The following is a 17,857-nucleotide window of genomic DNA, read 5'->3' on the forward strand; positions in this document are numbered from 1 at the left end:
CCTCGGGTCTCATGGCTTCAACTTCAATGGACAGGCCCTCAGATATCATAAATATAACAACTTGTGTGGCACGTCTTACTTTTCGCTGTCCACGGCGGCCAAGTTGGCTCTGGAATCGTACGACGGCGACGGAAAGACCAGCGAGATGCCGTGCACCGCCATGCAGACGGCGCCCCCCACAGAGCCGAAGCAGTGGTGCAGCGGCACAGGAAGGCAGACTCGTGTGTCGGGCTGAGGAAGAAGCACAGGAAGTGGTGCCCTAGGTGGTACTGTTAGCACACGCCGCCACTCACCCGCCAGTCGAAGCCCACGCGTTTGCCCCAGAAGAAGGCGTTGTTGACGATGTTGTGGTGCGTCAAGGTGGCGCCTTTGGGTCGTCCCGTCGTTCCCTGGCGACACACACGAGGAGTCTAGGACCAGGCGTGACGACATCGTGCGCTCACCTGGCCGACTTACGGAGGTGAACAGGATGTTGACGGGCTGGTCAAAGGACAACTTCCTGTGGAGCTGCTCAAGTTGGCGCAGGAAGCGGCTGCTGCCCGCCTGCAGCACCTCATCCAGGTGGAAGGTTCCGGGCTGGCGGCTGTCCAGGACGATCACGCTGCGCAGGTCGGGAAGTCTGTGCACACGTGACATGGTAACCTTGGCCTGTTGCCGTGGTGACGTCTTTGGTGCCGTGGTGACGTCTTTGTTGCCGTGGTGACGTCCTTGTTGCCGTGGTGACGTGTTCCTGATGCTACCTGCGGCTCTGCAGGTCTCCTGCCTGGCAAGACTCCAGCTCGGGACACAGAAGTCGCAGCATGGCGCAGTACTTCTGGCTCTTGAAGCTCTCGGGACACACCAGCGCTTTGCAGCCGGCCTGCGCACCCACACACACACACACACACACACACACACACACACAGACACACACACACACACACACACACACACACATCTTTAACACACACACGTACACTTTGGTAACACACTCATGCACACACTTCTTTAACACACGTACACAAACACAGACATCCACACTCATCTTTAACACACACATGCATACACATCTTTAACACACACATGCATACACATCTTTAACACACACATGCATACACATCTTTAACACACACATGCATACACATCTTTAACACACACATGCATACACATCTTTAACACACACATGCATACACATCTTTAACACACACATCCACACTCATCTTTAACACACACATGCATACACATCTTTAACACACACATGCACACACATCTTTAACACACACATGCACACACATCTTTAACACACACATGCATACACATCTTTAACACACACATGCATACACATCTTTAACACACACATGCACACACATCTTTAACACACACATGCATACACATCTTTAACACACACATGCATACACATCTTTAACACACACATGCATACACATCTTTAACACACACATGCACACACATCTTTAACACACACATGCACACACATCTTTAACACACACATGCATACACATCTTTAACACACACATGCATACACATCTTTAACACACACATGCATACACATCTTTAACACACACATGCATACACATCTTTAACACACACATGCATACACATCTTTAACACACACATGCACACACATCTTTAACACACACATGCATACACATCTTTAACACACACATGCATACACATCTTTAACACACACATGCATACACATCTTTAACACACACATGCACACACATCTTTAACACACACATGCATACACATCTTTAACACACACATGCACACACATCTTTAACACACACATGCATACACATCTTTAACACACACATGCATACACATCTTTAACACGCACATGCACACACATCTTTAACACACACATGCACACACATCTTTAACACACACATGCATACACATCTTTAACACACACATGCACACACATCTTTAACACACACATGCACACACATCTTTAACACACACATGCATACACATCTTTAACACACACATGCACACACATCTTTAACACACACATGCACACACATCTTTAACACGCACATGCACACACATCTTTAACACGCACATGCACACACATCTTTAACACACACATGCACACACATCTTTAACACGCACATGCACACACATCTTTAACACGCACATGCACACACATCTTTAACACACACATGCACACACATCTTTAACACACACATGCATACACATCTTTAACACACACATGCATACACATCTTTAACACACACACGCATACACATCTTTAACACACACATGCATACACATCTTTAACACACACATGCACACACATCTTTAACACACACACGCATACACATCTTTAACACACACATGCATACACATCTTTAACACACACATGCACACACATCTTTAACACACACATGCATAGACATCTTTAACACACACATGCATACACATCTTTAACACACACATGCACACACATCTTTAACACACACACGCACACACATCTTTAACACACACATGCATACACATCTTTAACACACACATGCATACACATCTTTAACACACACATGCATACACATCTTTAACACACACATGCACACACATCTTTAACACACACACGCATACACATCTTTAACACACACATGCATACACATCTTTAACACACACATGCATACACATCTTTAACACGCACATGCATACACATCTTTAACACACACATGCATACACATCTTTAACACACACATGCATACACATCTTTAACACACACATGCACACACATCTTTAACACACACATGCACACACATCTTTAACACGCACATGCACACACATCTGTAACACACACGTGCACACACATCTTTAATACACACATCTTTAGCACACCCATCTTCAACACGCACATGCACAACACACACACACATCTGTAACACGCACATGCACACACATCTTTAACACACACACGCGCACACACATCTGTAACACACACGTGCACACACATCTTTAACACACACATCTTTAGCACACCCATCTTTAACACGCACATGCACAACACACACACACATCTGTAACACACACATGCACACACATCTTTAACACACACATCTTTAGCACACACATCTTCAACACGCACATGCACAACACACACACACATCTGTAACACACACGTGCACACACATCTTTAACACACACATATTTAACACACACACACATCTTTAGCACACCCATCTTCAACACGCACATATTTAACACACACACACATCTGTAACACACACATGCACACACATCTTTAACACACACATATTTAGCACACACATCTTCAACACACACATGCACAACACACACACACATCTGTAACACACACGTGCACACACATCTTTAACACACACATCTTTAGCACACACATCTTCAACACGCACATGCACAACACACACACACACACATCTGTAACACACACACGCATACACATCTTTAACACACACATGCATACACATCTTTAACACACACATGCATACACATCTTTAACACGCACATGCATACACATCTTTAACACACACATGCATACACATCTTTAACACACACATGCATACACATCTTTAACACGCACATGCACACATCTTTAACACACACATGCACACACATCTTTAACACACACATGCACACACATCTTTAACACGCACATCCACACACATCTGTAACACACACGTGCACACACATCTTTAACACACACATCTTTAGCACACCCATCTTTAACACGCACATGCACAACACACACACACATCTGTAACACACACATGCACACACATCTTTAACACACACATCTTTAGCACACACATCTTCAACACGCACATGCACAACACACACACACATCTGTAACACACACGTGCACACACATCTTTAACACACACATATTTAACACACACACACATCTTTAGCACACCCATCTTCAACACGCACATATTTAACACACACACACATCTGTAACACACACATGCACACACATCTTTAACACACACATATTTAGCACACACATCTTCAACACACACATGCACAACACACACACACACATCTGTAACACACACGTGCACACACATCTTTAACACACACATCTTTAGCACACACATCTTCAACACGCACATGCACAACACACACACACACATCTGTAACACACACGTGCACACACATCTTTAACACACACATCTTTAGCACACACATCTTCAACACGCACATGCACAACACACACACACACATCTGTAACACACACGTGCACACACATCTTTAACACACACATCTTTAGCACACACATCTTCAACACGCACATGCACAACACACACACACACATCTGTAACACACACGCGCACACACATCTTTAACACACACATCTTTAGCACACACATCTTCAACACACACATGCACAACACACACACACATCTGTAACACACACGTGCACACACATCTTTAACACACACATCTTTAGCACACACATCTTCAACACACACATGCACAACACACACACACATCTGTAACACACACGTGCACACACATCTTTAACACACACATCTTTAGCACACACATCTTCAACACACACATGCACAACACACACACACACATCTTTAACACACACATCTTTAGCACACACATCTTCAACACACACATGCACAACACACACACACATCTGTAACACACACGTGCACACACATCTTTAACACACACATCTTTAGCACACACATCTTCAACACACACATGCACAACACACACACACACATCTTTAACACACACATCTTTAGCACACACATCTTCAACACACACATGCACAACACACACACACACATCTGTAACACACACGCGCACACACGTGACCACGCTCACCATCCGCAGCGCAAACTCCGCCTCCTGCAGCTGATAGGCGGGATTGAGGCAGACCTGTGGAGCAGCAGAGGAGTGAGGAGGAAGTAGCGGCGGTGACTTCCTGTGCGAGACGTCACCCACCAGGACGAGTCCCGCCTTGGCGCTGGCGAAGAAGAACAAGATCCAGGTGTAGGTGTTGGGCGCCCACAAGGCCAGGCGCTCCCCCGTCTGCAGACCCAGAGCCAGCAGGCCGGCGGCGAGGCGGTCCACCTGCAGGAAGTCCAGCGTCACACACAGGAACAGCCACCTGCGGCATCTTACCAAAATAAAAGCACCGGCCTCCTCCTGGAACTGAGCGAAAGTCTTGCGGACGCCATCTTGCACGAACACCAAGGCCTCGCGATCAGGCCAGCGCTCCGCCGTCTTCAGCAGGGCCTCGCCCAGCGTGGCGTGCTGCAGCGTGATGGAGGAAGTGCCGTGGGCGTAGCTGCTGCTCAGCGCTGGTCTGATGGGCGGAGTCTCCACGTGGATCTGCCTGCTCGCCACCACAACACACATCACTTGCAGTCTCACACACAAACATCAGCTCCTGCTACACAACTACTGCCTTATTACACCACCTGGACAGGGGACAACAAAACAAAGATACACAACTACTACCTTATTACACCACCTGGACAGGGGACAACAAAACAAAGATACACAACTACTACCTTATTACACCACCTGAACAGGGGACAACAAAACAAAGATACACAACTACTACCTTATTACACCACCTGGACAGGGGACAACAAAACAAAGATACACAACTACTACCTTATTACACCACCTGAACAGGGGACAACAAAACAAGGATACACAACTACTACCTTATTACACCACCTGGACAGGGGACAACAAAACAAAGATACACAACTACTACCTTATTACACCACCTGGACAGGGGACAACAAAACAAAGATACACAACTACTACCTTATTACACCACCTGAACAGGGGACAACAAAACAAAGATACACAACTACTACCTTATTACACCACCTGAACAGGGGACAACAAAACAAAGATACACAACTACTACCTTATTACACCACCTGGACAGGGGACAACAAAACAAAGATACACAACTACTACCTTATTACACCACCTGAACAGGGGACAACAAAACAAAGATACACAACTACTACCTTATTACACCACCTGAACAGGGGACAACAAAACAAGGATACACAACTACTACCTTATTACACCACCTGAACAGGGGACAACAAAACAAAGATACACAACTACTACCTTATTACACCACCTGGACAGGGGACAACAAAACAAAGATACACAACTACTACCTTATTACACCACCTGAACAGGGGACAACAAAACAAGGATACACAACTACTACCTTATTACACCACCTGGACAGGGGACAACAAAACAAAGATACACAACTACTACCTTATTACACCACCTGGACAGGGGACAACAAAACAAAGATACACAACTACTACCTTATTACACCACCTGAACAGGGGACAACAAAACAAAGATACACAACTACTACCTTATTACACCACCTGAACAGGGGACAACAAAACAAAGATACACAACTACTACCTTATTACACCACCTGGACAGGGGACAACAAAACAAAGATACACAACTACTACCTTATTACACCACCTGAACAGGGGACAACAAAACAAAGATACACAACTACTACCTTATTACACCACCTGAACAGGGGACAACAAAACAAGGATACACAACTACTACCTTATTACACCACCTGAACAGGGGACAACAAAACAAAGATACACAACTACTACCTTATTACACCACCTGGACAGGGGACAACAAAACAAAGATACACAACTACTACCTTATTACACCACCTGGACAGGGGACAACAAAACAAAGATACACAACTACAACCTTATTACACCACCTGAACAGGGGACAACAAAACAAAGATACACAACTACTACCTTATTACACCACCTCGACAGGGGACAACAAAACAAAGATACACAACTACTACCTTATTACACCACCTGGACAGGGGACAACAAAACAAAGATACACAACTACTACCTTATTACACCACCTGGACAGGGGACAACAAAACAAAGATACACAACTACTACCTTATTACACCACCTGGACAGGGGACAACAAAACAAAGATACACAACTACTACCTTATTACACCACCTGAACAGGGGACAACAAAACAAAGATACACAACTACTACCTTATTACACCACCTGAACAGGGGACAAAAAAACAAAGATACACAACTACTACCTTTTTACACCACCTGAACAGGGGACAACAAAACAAAGATACACAACTACTACCTTATTACACCACCTGAACAGGGGACAACAAAACAAAGATACACAACTACTACCTTTTTACACCACCTGAACAGGGGACAACAAAACAAAGATACACAACTACTACCTTATTACACCACCTGAACAGGGGACAACAAAACAAAGATACACAACTACTACCTTATTACACCACCTGAACAGGGGACAACAAAACAAAGATACACAACTACTACCTTATTACACCACCTGAACAGGGGACAACAAAACAAAGATACACAACTACTACCTTATTACACCACCTGAACAGGGGACAACAAAACAAAGATACACAACTGTTTCATTACACCACCTGAACATGGGACAACAAAACAAAGATACACAACTATTTCATCACACCACCTGAACATGTGACAACAAAACAAAGATACACAACTATTTCATTTCACCACCTGAACATATGACAACAAAACAAAGATACACAACTACTTCATAATACCACCTGAACATGTGACAACAAAACAAAGATACACAACTATTTCATAATACCACCTGAACATGTGACAACAAAACAAAGATACACAACTATTTCATAATACCACCTGAACATGTGACAACAAAACAAAGATACACAACTATTTCATAATACCACCTGAACATGTGACAACAAAACAAAGATACACAACTATTTCATAATACCACCTGAACATGTGACAACAAAACAAAGATACACAACTACTTCATAATACCACCTGAACATGTGACAACAAAACAAAGATACACAACTATTTCATTACACCACCTGAACATATGACAACAAAACAAAGATACACAACTATTTCATAATACCACCTGAACATGTGACAACAAAACAAAGATACACAACTATTTCATAATACCACCTGAACATGTGACAACAAAACAAAGATACACAACTATTTCATAATACCACCTGAACATGTGACAACAAAACAAAGATACACAACTATTTCATAATACCACCTGAACATGTGACAACAAAACAAAGATACACAACTACTTCATAATACCACCTGAACATGTGACAACAAAACAATGATACACTACTATTTCATAATACCACCAGAACATGTGACAACAAAACAATGATACACAACTACTTCATAATACCACCTTAACATGGGACAACAAAACAAAGATACACAACTATTTCATAATACCACCTTAACATGTGACAACAAAACAATGATACACTAACCCTAACCCTAACCCTAACCCTAACCCTAACCACCTGAACATGTGACAACAAAACAATCGTACAGCAGAAGGGAGTCCTCCCATCCAACTAGCGGCCAATGTGCCCAACATGGAAGACGTCATGGCGACACAATGGAGTGAGCATGTGACTCGATACGTGAGTGAGGCACAGAAAGTATCACCAGAGGAGCCAAAGCAGCAGCTACTGCTTGATAAAACAGTGGCCTGAGATTGTAAGAAGAGACCGACCCACCTGTGCACTGCCTGGATGGACTACAAGAAAGCCTACGACTCCATAGATACTGGAATGTCTGGAACTGTATAAGATCAACAGGAACCTAAGTGCCTTCATGCAGAACTGGATGGAAATGTGGAAGACAACCCTAGAAGACAATTCAAAGCCGATTGCCCAAGTCAACATCAAGTGCGGCGTAGACCAAGGAGGTCCTCTATCTATCTGTTCTGCATAGGTCTGGACCCCCTCAGTCAGATCATTACGAATATCGGTTACGGGTACTCATTCCGTAGTGGGGCGACAATCAGCCAGCCGCTCCACATGGAGGACATCAAGCTGCATGCCAGGAACGAGAGAGCAATAGACTCACTGCTCCACACCGCCAGCATCTCCAGCTTTGACATAGGAATGTGTGGCCGGATGGTCTCAAAGAGAGGCTAGATGATCAGGACTGAGGGGATTGACCTACCAGAGGGAAACTTAGGTGATATTCAAGACAGCTACAAGTACTTTGGCCTCCCACAGGCTCATGGAAACCACGAAGGGGCCGCAAGGAAGTCAACCACAGCCAAAGACCTCCAGAGAGTAAGGCAGGTCAGGTCCTGAAAAGTCAGCTGAAGGGTAAGAACAAAACCTGCACCATCAACATGTAGGCACTACCAGACATCAGACACCCCGCTGCTAGCATAAGCTGGCCAGAGGAAGAGATAGAAGCCACAGATATCAAGACAAGAAAGCCCCTCAACATGCACGGAGGGTTCCACCCCAAGTCCAGCACCCTGAGGATGTACACTAAGCGGGAAGAGGGAAGTCCAAGGCTGTTGAGCGTCAAGGCCACAGTCCAGGATGAAACATCGAAAATTCCAGAATACATCAAAAAATGTGCCCGAAGGATGAACTGCTAAGTGAATGTTTCAGGCTCCGTGCAGAGGAGGAGGAGGAGCAGACATGTTGGAGGGACAAGGTCTTACATGGCATGTACCACCGTCACATGGAGGAAGTGGCTGCTATCAAGAAATACTACCAGTGGCTGGAAAATGCAGGCCTGGCAGACAGTGCAGAGGCCCTCATCATGGCAGCACAGTATCTAGCAGAGTGGATCAGACCCAAGATGCAGACAGTACAGAGGCCCTCATCATGGCAGCACAGTATCTAGCAGAGTAGATCAGACCCAAGATGCAGACAGTGCAGAGGCCCTCATCATGGCAGCACAGTATCTAGCAGAGTAGATCAGACCCAAGATGCAGACTGTGCAGAGGCCCTCATCATGGCAGCACAGTATCTAGCAGAGTAGATCAGACCCAAGATGCAGACTGTGCAGAGTCACTCATCATGGCAGCACAGTATCTACCAGAGTAGATCAGACCCAAGATGCAGACTGTGCAGAGGCCCTCATCATGGCAGCACAGTATCTAGCAGAGTGGATCAGACCCAAGATGCAGACTGTGCAGAGGCCCTCATCATGGCAGCACAGTATCTACCAGAGTAGATCAGACCCAAGATGCAGACTGTGCAGAGGCCCTCATCATGGCAGCACAGTATCTAGCAGAGTAGATCAGACCCAAGATGCAGACAGTGCAGAGGCCCTCATCATGGCAGCACAGTATCTAGCAGAGTAGATCAGACCCAAGATGCAGACAGTGCAGAGGCACTCATCATGGCAGCACAGTATCTACCAGAGTAGATCAGACCCAAGATGCAGACAGTGCAGAGGCCCTCATCATGGCAGCACAGTATCTAGCAGAGTAGATCAGACCCAAGATGCAGACCGTGCAGAGGCCCTCATCATGGCAGCACAGTATCTAGCAGAGTAGATCAGACCCAAGATGCAGACTGTGCAGAGGCCCTCATCATGGCAGCACAGTATCTAGCAGAGTAGATCAGACCCAAGATGCAGACAGTGCAGAGGCACTCATCATGGCAGCACAGTATCTACCAGAGTAGATCAGACCCAAGATGCAGACAGTGCAGAGGCACTCATCATGGCAGCACAGTATCTACCAGAGTAGATCAGACCCAAGATGCAGACTGTGCAGAGGCACTCATCATGGCAGCACAGTATCTAGCAGAGTAGATCAGACCCAAGATGCAGACAGTGCAGAGGCCCTCATCATGGCAGCACAGTATCTAGCAGAGTAGATCAGACCCAAGATGCAGACAGTGCAGAGGCCCTCATCATGGCAGCACAGTATCTAGCAGAGTAGATCAGACCCAAGATGCAGACAGTGCAGAGGCCCTCATCATGGCAGCACAGTATCTAGCAGAGTAGATCAGACCCAAGATGCAGACAGTGCAGAGGCACTCATCATGGCAGCACAGTATCTAGCAGAGTAGATCAGACCCAAGATGCAGACAGTGCAGAGGCACTCATCATGGCAGCACAGTATCTACCAGAGTAGATCAGACCCAAGATGCAGACAGTGCAGAGGCCCTCATCATGGCAGCACAGTATCTAGCAGAGTAGATCAGACCCAAGATGCAGACTGTGCAGAGGCCCTCATCATGGCAGCACAGTATCTACCAGAGTAGATCAGACCCAAGATGCAGACAGTGCAGAGGCCCTCATCATGGCAGCACAGTATCTAGCAGAGTAGATCAGACCCAAGATGCAGACAATGCAGAGGCCCTCATCATGGCAGCACAGTATCTAGCAGAGTAGATCAGACCCAAGATGCAGACTGTGCAGAGGCCCTCATCATGGCAGCACAGTATCTAGCAGAGTAGATCAGACCCAAGATGCAGACAGTACAGAGGCCCTCATCATGGCAGCACAGTATCTAGCAGAGTGGATCAGACCCAAGATGCAGACAGTGCAGAGGCCCTCATCATGGCAGCACAGTATCTAGCAGAGTAGATCAGACCCAAGATGCAGACAGTACAGAGGCCCTCATCATGGCAGCACAGTATCTAGCAGAGTAGATCAGACCCAAGATGCAGACAGTGCAGAGGCCCTCATCATGGCAGCACAGTATCTAGCAGAGTAGATCAGACCCAAGATGCAGACAGTGCAGAGGCCCTCATCATGGCAGCACAGTATCTAGCAGAGTGGATCAGACCCAAGATGCAGACTGTGCAGAGGCCCTCATCATGGCAGCACAGTATCTAGCAGAGTAGATCAGACCCAAGATGCAGACAGTACAGAGGCACTCATCATGGCAGCACAGTATCTAGCAGAGTGGATCAGACCCAAGATGCAGACAGTACAGAGGCCCTCATCATGGCAGCACAGTATCTAGCAGAGTAGATCAGACCCAAGATGCAGACAGTACAGAGGCCCTCATCATGGCAGCACAGTATCTAGCAGAGTGGATCAGACCCAAGATGCAGACAGTGCAGAGGCCCTCATCATGGCAGCACAGTATCTAGCAGAGTAGATCAGACCCAAGATGCAGACTGTGCAGAGGCCCTCATCATGGCAGCACAGTATCTAGCAGAGTAGATCAGACCCAAGATGCAGACAGTGCAGAGGCCCTCATCATGGCAGCACAGTATCTAGCAGAGTAGATCAGACCCAAGATGCAGACAGTGCAGAGGCCCTCATCATGGCAGCACAGTATCTAGCAGAGTAGATCAGACCCAAGATGCAGACAGTGCAGAGGCACTCATCATGGCAGCACAGTATCTAGCAGAGTAGATCAGACCCAAGATGCAGACAGTGCAGAGGCCCTCATCATGGCAGCACAGTATCTAGCAGAGTAGATCAGACCCAAGATGCAGACAGTGCAGAGGCCCTCATCATGGCAGCACAGTATCTACCAGAGTAGATCAGACCCAAGATGCAGACAGTACAGAGGCACTCATCATGGCAGCACAGTATCTAGCAGAGTGGATCAGACCCAAGATGCAGACTGTGCAGAGGCCCTCATCATGGCAGCACAGTATCTAGCAGAGTAGATCAGACCCAAGATGCAGACTGTGCAGAGGCACTCATCATGGCAGCACAGTATCTAGCAGAGTAGATCAGACCCAAGATGCAGACTGTGCAGAGGCACTCATCATGGCAGCACAGTATCTAGCAGAGTGGATCAGACCCAAGATGCAGACAGTGCAGAGGCCCTCATCATGGCAGCACAGTATCTACCAGAGTAGATCAGACCCAAGATGCAGACTGTGCAGAGGCCCTCATCATGGCAGCACAGTATCTAGCAGAGTAGATCAGACCCAAGATGCAGACAGTGCAGAGGCCCTCATCATGGCAGCACAGTATCTACCAGAGTAGATCAGACCCAAGATGCAGACTGTGCAGAGGCCCTCATCATGGCAGCACAGTATCTACCAGAGTAGATCAGACCCAAGATGCAGACAGTGCAGAGGCCCTCATCATGGCAGCACAGTATCTAGCAGAGTGGATCAGACCCAAGATGCAGACAGTGCAGAGTCACTCATCATGGCAGCACAGTATCTAGCAGAGTGGATCAGACCCAAGATGCAGACTGTGCAGAGGCCCTCATCATGGCAGCACAGTATCTAGCAGAGTAGATCAGACCCAAGATGCAGACAGTACAGAGGCCCTCATCATGGCAGCACAGTATCTAGCAGAGTGGATCAGACCCAAGATGCAGACTGTGCAGAGGCCCTCATCATGGCAGCACAGTATCTAGCAGAGTAGATCAGACCCAAGATGCAGACTGTGCAGAAACAGTCCCGCACATAGTAGCAGGCAGTAAATGCTAGCTGGATCAGCGGACATGGAGAAGCACCACCAAGTGGCGAGGATAGTAGACAGGAACATCTGCAACCAGTATGGAATAGAAGTACCCAAATCCCAAAGGGCCAGACCACAGAAGGTGGCTGAGAAGAAAAGGGCCAAGGTTCTGTGGGACTTCAGCTTCCAGACTGACAGACAGCTTCTGGCTAACCAATAGTAGTAGTTTTGGAAAAGGAGCTAAAAAGTTTGGTGGTGATAGATTTGGCAATCACAGCTGATGCCAACATCAGGAAGAAGGAACACGAAGAACTTGAAAAGTACCAAGGGTTGAAAGAGCAGCTGGAACAGATGTGGAAGGTCAAGGCAAGCGTGGTCCCCGTGGTAGTGGGGGCCCTTGGAGCAGTAACCCCCAAACTGGGAGAATGGCTCCAACAGAACCCAGGAACAACATCTGAAGCCTCAGTCCAGAAGAGTGCAGTCCTAGGAACAGCCAAGATACTGTGCAGAACCCTCAAACACCCAGGCCTCTGGTACAGGATCCCAGCTTGAGGACCACACAGATATCACCCCACCAGGGCGAGAAGGAGACCTTTTTTTATGTACAAACCCTGTTTCCACATGACTTGGGAAATGGTGTTAGATGTAAATATAAAGAGAATACAATGATTTGCAAATCCTTTTCAAGCCATATTCAGTTGAATATGCTACAAAGACAACATATTTCATCTTCAAACTCATAAACTTTATTTTTTTTGCAAATAATCATTAACTTTAGAATTTGATGCCAGCAACACGTGACAAAAAAGTTGGGAAAGGTGGCAAAAAAAACTGATAAAGTTGAGGAATGCTCATCAAACACTTATTTGGAACATCCCACAGGTGTGCAGGCTAATTGGGAACAGGTGGGTGCCATGATTGGCTATAAAAAGAGCTTCCATGAAATGCTCAGTCTTTCACCAGAAAGGATGGGGCGAGGTACACCCCTTTGTCCACAACTGTGTGAGCAAATAGTCAAACAGTTTAAGAACAACCTTTCTCAAAGTGACATTGCAAGAAATTTAGGGATTTCAACATCTACGCTCCATAATATCATCAAAAGGTTCAGAGAATCTGGAGAAATCACTCCACGTAAGCAGCATGGCCGGAAACCAACACTGAATGACCGTGACCTTCCATCCCTCAGACGGCACTGTATCAAAAACCAACATCAATCTCTAAAGGATATCACCACATGGGCTCATGAACACTTCATAAAACCACTGTCAGTAACTACAGTTTGTCGCTACATCTGTAAGTACAAGTTAAAGCTCTACTACTCAAAGTGAAAGCCATTTATCAACAACATCCAGAAACGCTGCCGGCTTCTCTGGGCCCAAGATCATCTAAGATGGACTGATGCAAAGTGGAAAAGTGTTCTGTGGTCTGACGAGTCCACATTTCAAATTGTTTTTGGAAATATTCAACATCGTGTCATTCGGACCAAAGGGGAAGTGAACCATCCAGACTGTTATCGACGCAAAGTGTAAAAGCCAGCATGTGTGATGGTATGGGGGTGTATTAGTGCCCAAGGCATGGGTAACTTACACATGTGTGATGGTATGGGGGTGTATTAGTGCCCAAGACATGGGTAACTTACACATGTGTGATGGTATGGGGGTGTATTAGTGCCCAAGGCATGGGTAACTTACACATGTGTGATGGTATGGGGGTGTATTAGTGAACAAGACATGGGTAACTTACACATGTGTGATGGTATGGGGGTGTATTAGTGCCCAAGGCATGGGTAACTTACACATGTGTGATGGTATGGGGGTGTATTAGTGAACAAGACATGGGTAACTTACACATGTGTGATGGTATGGGGGTGTATTAGTGCCCAAGGCATGGGTAACTTACACATGTGTGATGGTATGGGGGTGTATTAGTGCCCAAGGCATGGGTAACTTACACATGTGTGATGGTATGGGGGTGTATTAGTGCCCAAGGCATGGGTAACTTACACATGTGTGATGGTATGGGGGTGTATTAGTGAACAAGACATGGGTAACTTACACATGTGTGATGGTATGGGGGTGTATTAGTGAACAAGACATGGGTAACTTACACATGTGTGATGGTATGGGGGTGTATTAGTGCCCAAGACATGGGTAACTTACACATCTGTGATGGTATGGGGGTGCATTAGTGCCCAAGGCATGGGTAACTTACACATGTGTGATGGTATGGGGGTGTATTAGTGCCCAAGACATGGGTAACTTACACATGTGTGATGGTATGGGGGTGTATTAGTGAACAAGACATGGGTAACTTACACATGTGTGATGGTATGGGGGTGTATTAGTGCCCAAGACATGGGTAACTTACACATGTGTGATGGTATGGGGGTGTATTAGTGAACAAGACATGGGTAACTTACACATGTGTGATGGTATGGGGGTGTATTAGTGCCCAAGACATGGGTAACTTACACATCTGTGATGGTATGGGGGTGCATTAGTGCCCAAGGCATGGGTAACTTACACATGTGTGATGGTATGGGGGTGTATTAGTGCCCAAGACATGGGTAACTTACACATCTGTGATGGTATGGGGGTGTATTAGTGAACAAGACATGGGTAACTTACACATGTGTGATGGTATGGGGGTGTATTAGTGCCCAAGGCATGGGTAACTTACACATGTGTGATGGTATGGGGGTGTATTAGTGCCCAAGGCATGGGTAACTTACACATGTGTGATGGTATGGGGGTGTATTAGTGCCCAAGACATGGGTAACTTACACATGTGTGATGGTATGGGGGTGTATTAGTGCCCAAGGCATGGGTAACTTACACATGTGTGATGGTATGGGGGTGTATTAGTGAACAAGACATGGGTAACTTACACATGTGTGATGGTATGGGGGTGTATTAGTGAACAAGGCATGGGTAACTTACACATGTGTGATGGTATGGGGGTGTATTAGTGAACAAGACATGGGTAACTTACACATCTGTGATGGTATGGGGGTGTATTAGTGAACAAGACATGGGTAACTTACACATGTGTGATGGTATGGGGGTGTATTAGTGAACAAGGCATGGGTAACTTACACATGTGTGATGGTATGGGGGTGTATTAGTGAACAAGGCATGGGTAACTTACACATGTGTGATGGTATGGGGGTGTATTAGTGAACAAGACATGGGTAACTTACACATGTGTGATGGTATGGGGGTGTATTAGTGAACAAGACATGGGTAACTTACACATGTGTGATGGTATGGGGGTGTATTAGTGCCCAAGACATGGGTAACTTACACATGTGTGATGGTATGGGGGTGTATTAGTGAACAAGACATGGGTAACTTACACATGTGTGATGGTATGGGGGTGTATTAGTGCCCAAGGCATGGGTAACTTACACATGTGTGATGGTATGGGGGTGTATTAGTGAACAAGACATGGGTAACTTACACATGTGTGATGGTATGGGGGTGTATTAGTGAACAAGACATGGGTAACTTACACATGTGTGATGGTATGGGGGTGTATTAGTGAACAAGACATGGGTAACTTACACATGTGTGATGGTATGGGGGTGTATTAGTGCCCAAGACATGGGTAACTTACACATGTGTGATGGTATGGGGGTGTATTAGTGAACAAGACATGGGTAACTTACACATGTGTGATGGTATGGGGGTGTATTAGTGCCCAAGGCATGGGTAACTTACACATGTGTGATGGTATGGGGGTGTATTAGTGAACAAGACATGGGTAACTTACACATGTGTGATGGTATGGGGGTGTATTAGTGAACAAGACATGGGTAACTTACACATGTGTGATGGTATGGGGGTGTATTAGTGCCCAAGGCATGGGTAACTTACACATGTGTGATGGTATGGGGGTGTATTAGTGAACAAGACATGGGTAACTTACACATGTGTGATGGTATGGGGGTGTATTAGTGAACAAGACATGACTAACTTACACATGTGTGATGGTATGGGGGTGTATTAATGAACAAGACATGGGTAACTTACACATGTGTGATGGTATGGGGGTGTATTAGTGAACAAGACATGGGTAACTTACACATGTGTGATGGTATGGGGGTGTATTAGTGCCCAAGGCATGGGTAACTTACACATGTGTGATGGTATGGGGGTGTATTAGTGAACAAGACATGGGTAACTTACACATGTGTGATGGTATGGGGGTGTATTAGTGAACAAGGCATGGGTAACTTACACATGTGTGATGGTATGGGGGTGTATTAGTGAACAAGACATGGGTAACTTACACATGTGTGATGGTATGGGGGTGTATTAGTGAACAAGGCATGGGTAACTTACACATGTGTGATGGTATGGGGGTGTATTAGTGAACAAGACATGGGTAACTTACACATGTGTGATGGTATGGGGGTGTATTAGTGAACAAGACATGGGTAACTTACACATGTGTGATGGTATGGGGGTGTATTAGTGAACAAGACATGACTAACTTACACATGTGTGATGGTATGGGGGTGTATTAGTGAACAAGACATGGGTAACTTACACATGTGTGATGGTATGGGGGTGTATTAGTGAACAAGACATGGGTA

The 17,857-nt window shown here is 45.9% G+C and overlaps 1 protein-coding gene across 3 annotated transcripts in view; it reads right to left on the reverse strand.

The window, feature by feature from the left end:
- Positions 1-17,857, reverse strand: part of LOC133535870 (medium-chain acyl-CoA ligase ACSF2, mitochondrial-like) — a 55,720-nt gene that overhangs the window by 33,127 nt on the left and 4,736 nt on the right. For all 3 annotated transcript variants that reach the window (XM_061875884.1, XM_061875882.1, XM_061875883.1), the window contains exons 2-8: positions 5,152-5,347; positions 4,954-5,082; positions 4,834-4,887; positions 741-859; positions 457-619; positions 294-389; positions 80-231 (exon numbers count right to left, since the gene is read on the reverse strand). In XM_061875884.1, coding sequence (XP_061731868.1) covers positions 80-231; positions 294-389; positions 457-619; positions 741-859; positions 4,834-4,887; positions 4,954-5,082; positions 5,152-5,347 — 909 coding nt within the window. The remainder of the gene's footprint in view (positions 1-79; positions 232-293; positions 390-456; positions 620-740; positions 860-4,833; positions 4,888-4,953; positions 5,083-5,151; positions 5,348-17,857) is intronic.

The sequence above is a fragment of the Nerophis ophidion genome, linkage group LG17 (assembly GCF_033978795.1).
Source record: "Nerophis ophidion isolate RoL-2023_Sa linkage group LG17, RoL_Noph_v1.0, whole genome shotgun sequence".
Classification (NCBI taxonomy): Eukaryota; Metazoa; Chordata; class Actinopteri; order Syngnathiformes; family Syngnathidae; genus Nerophis; species Nerophis ophidion.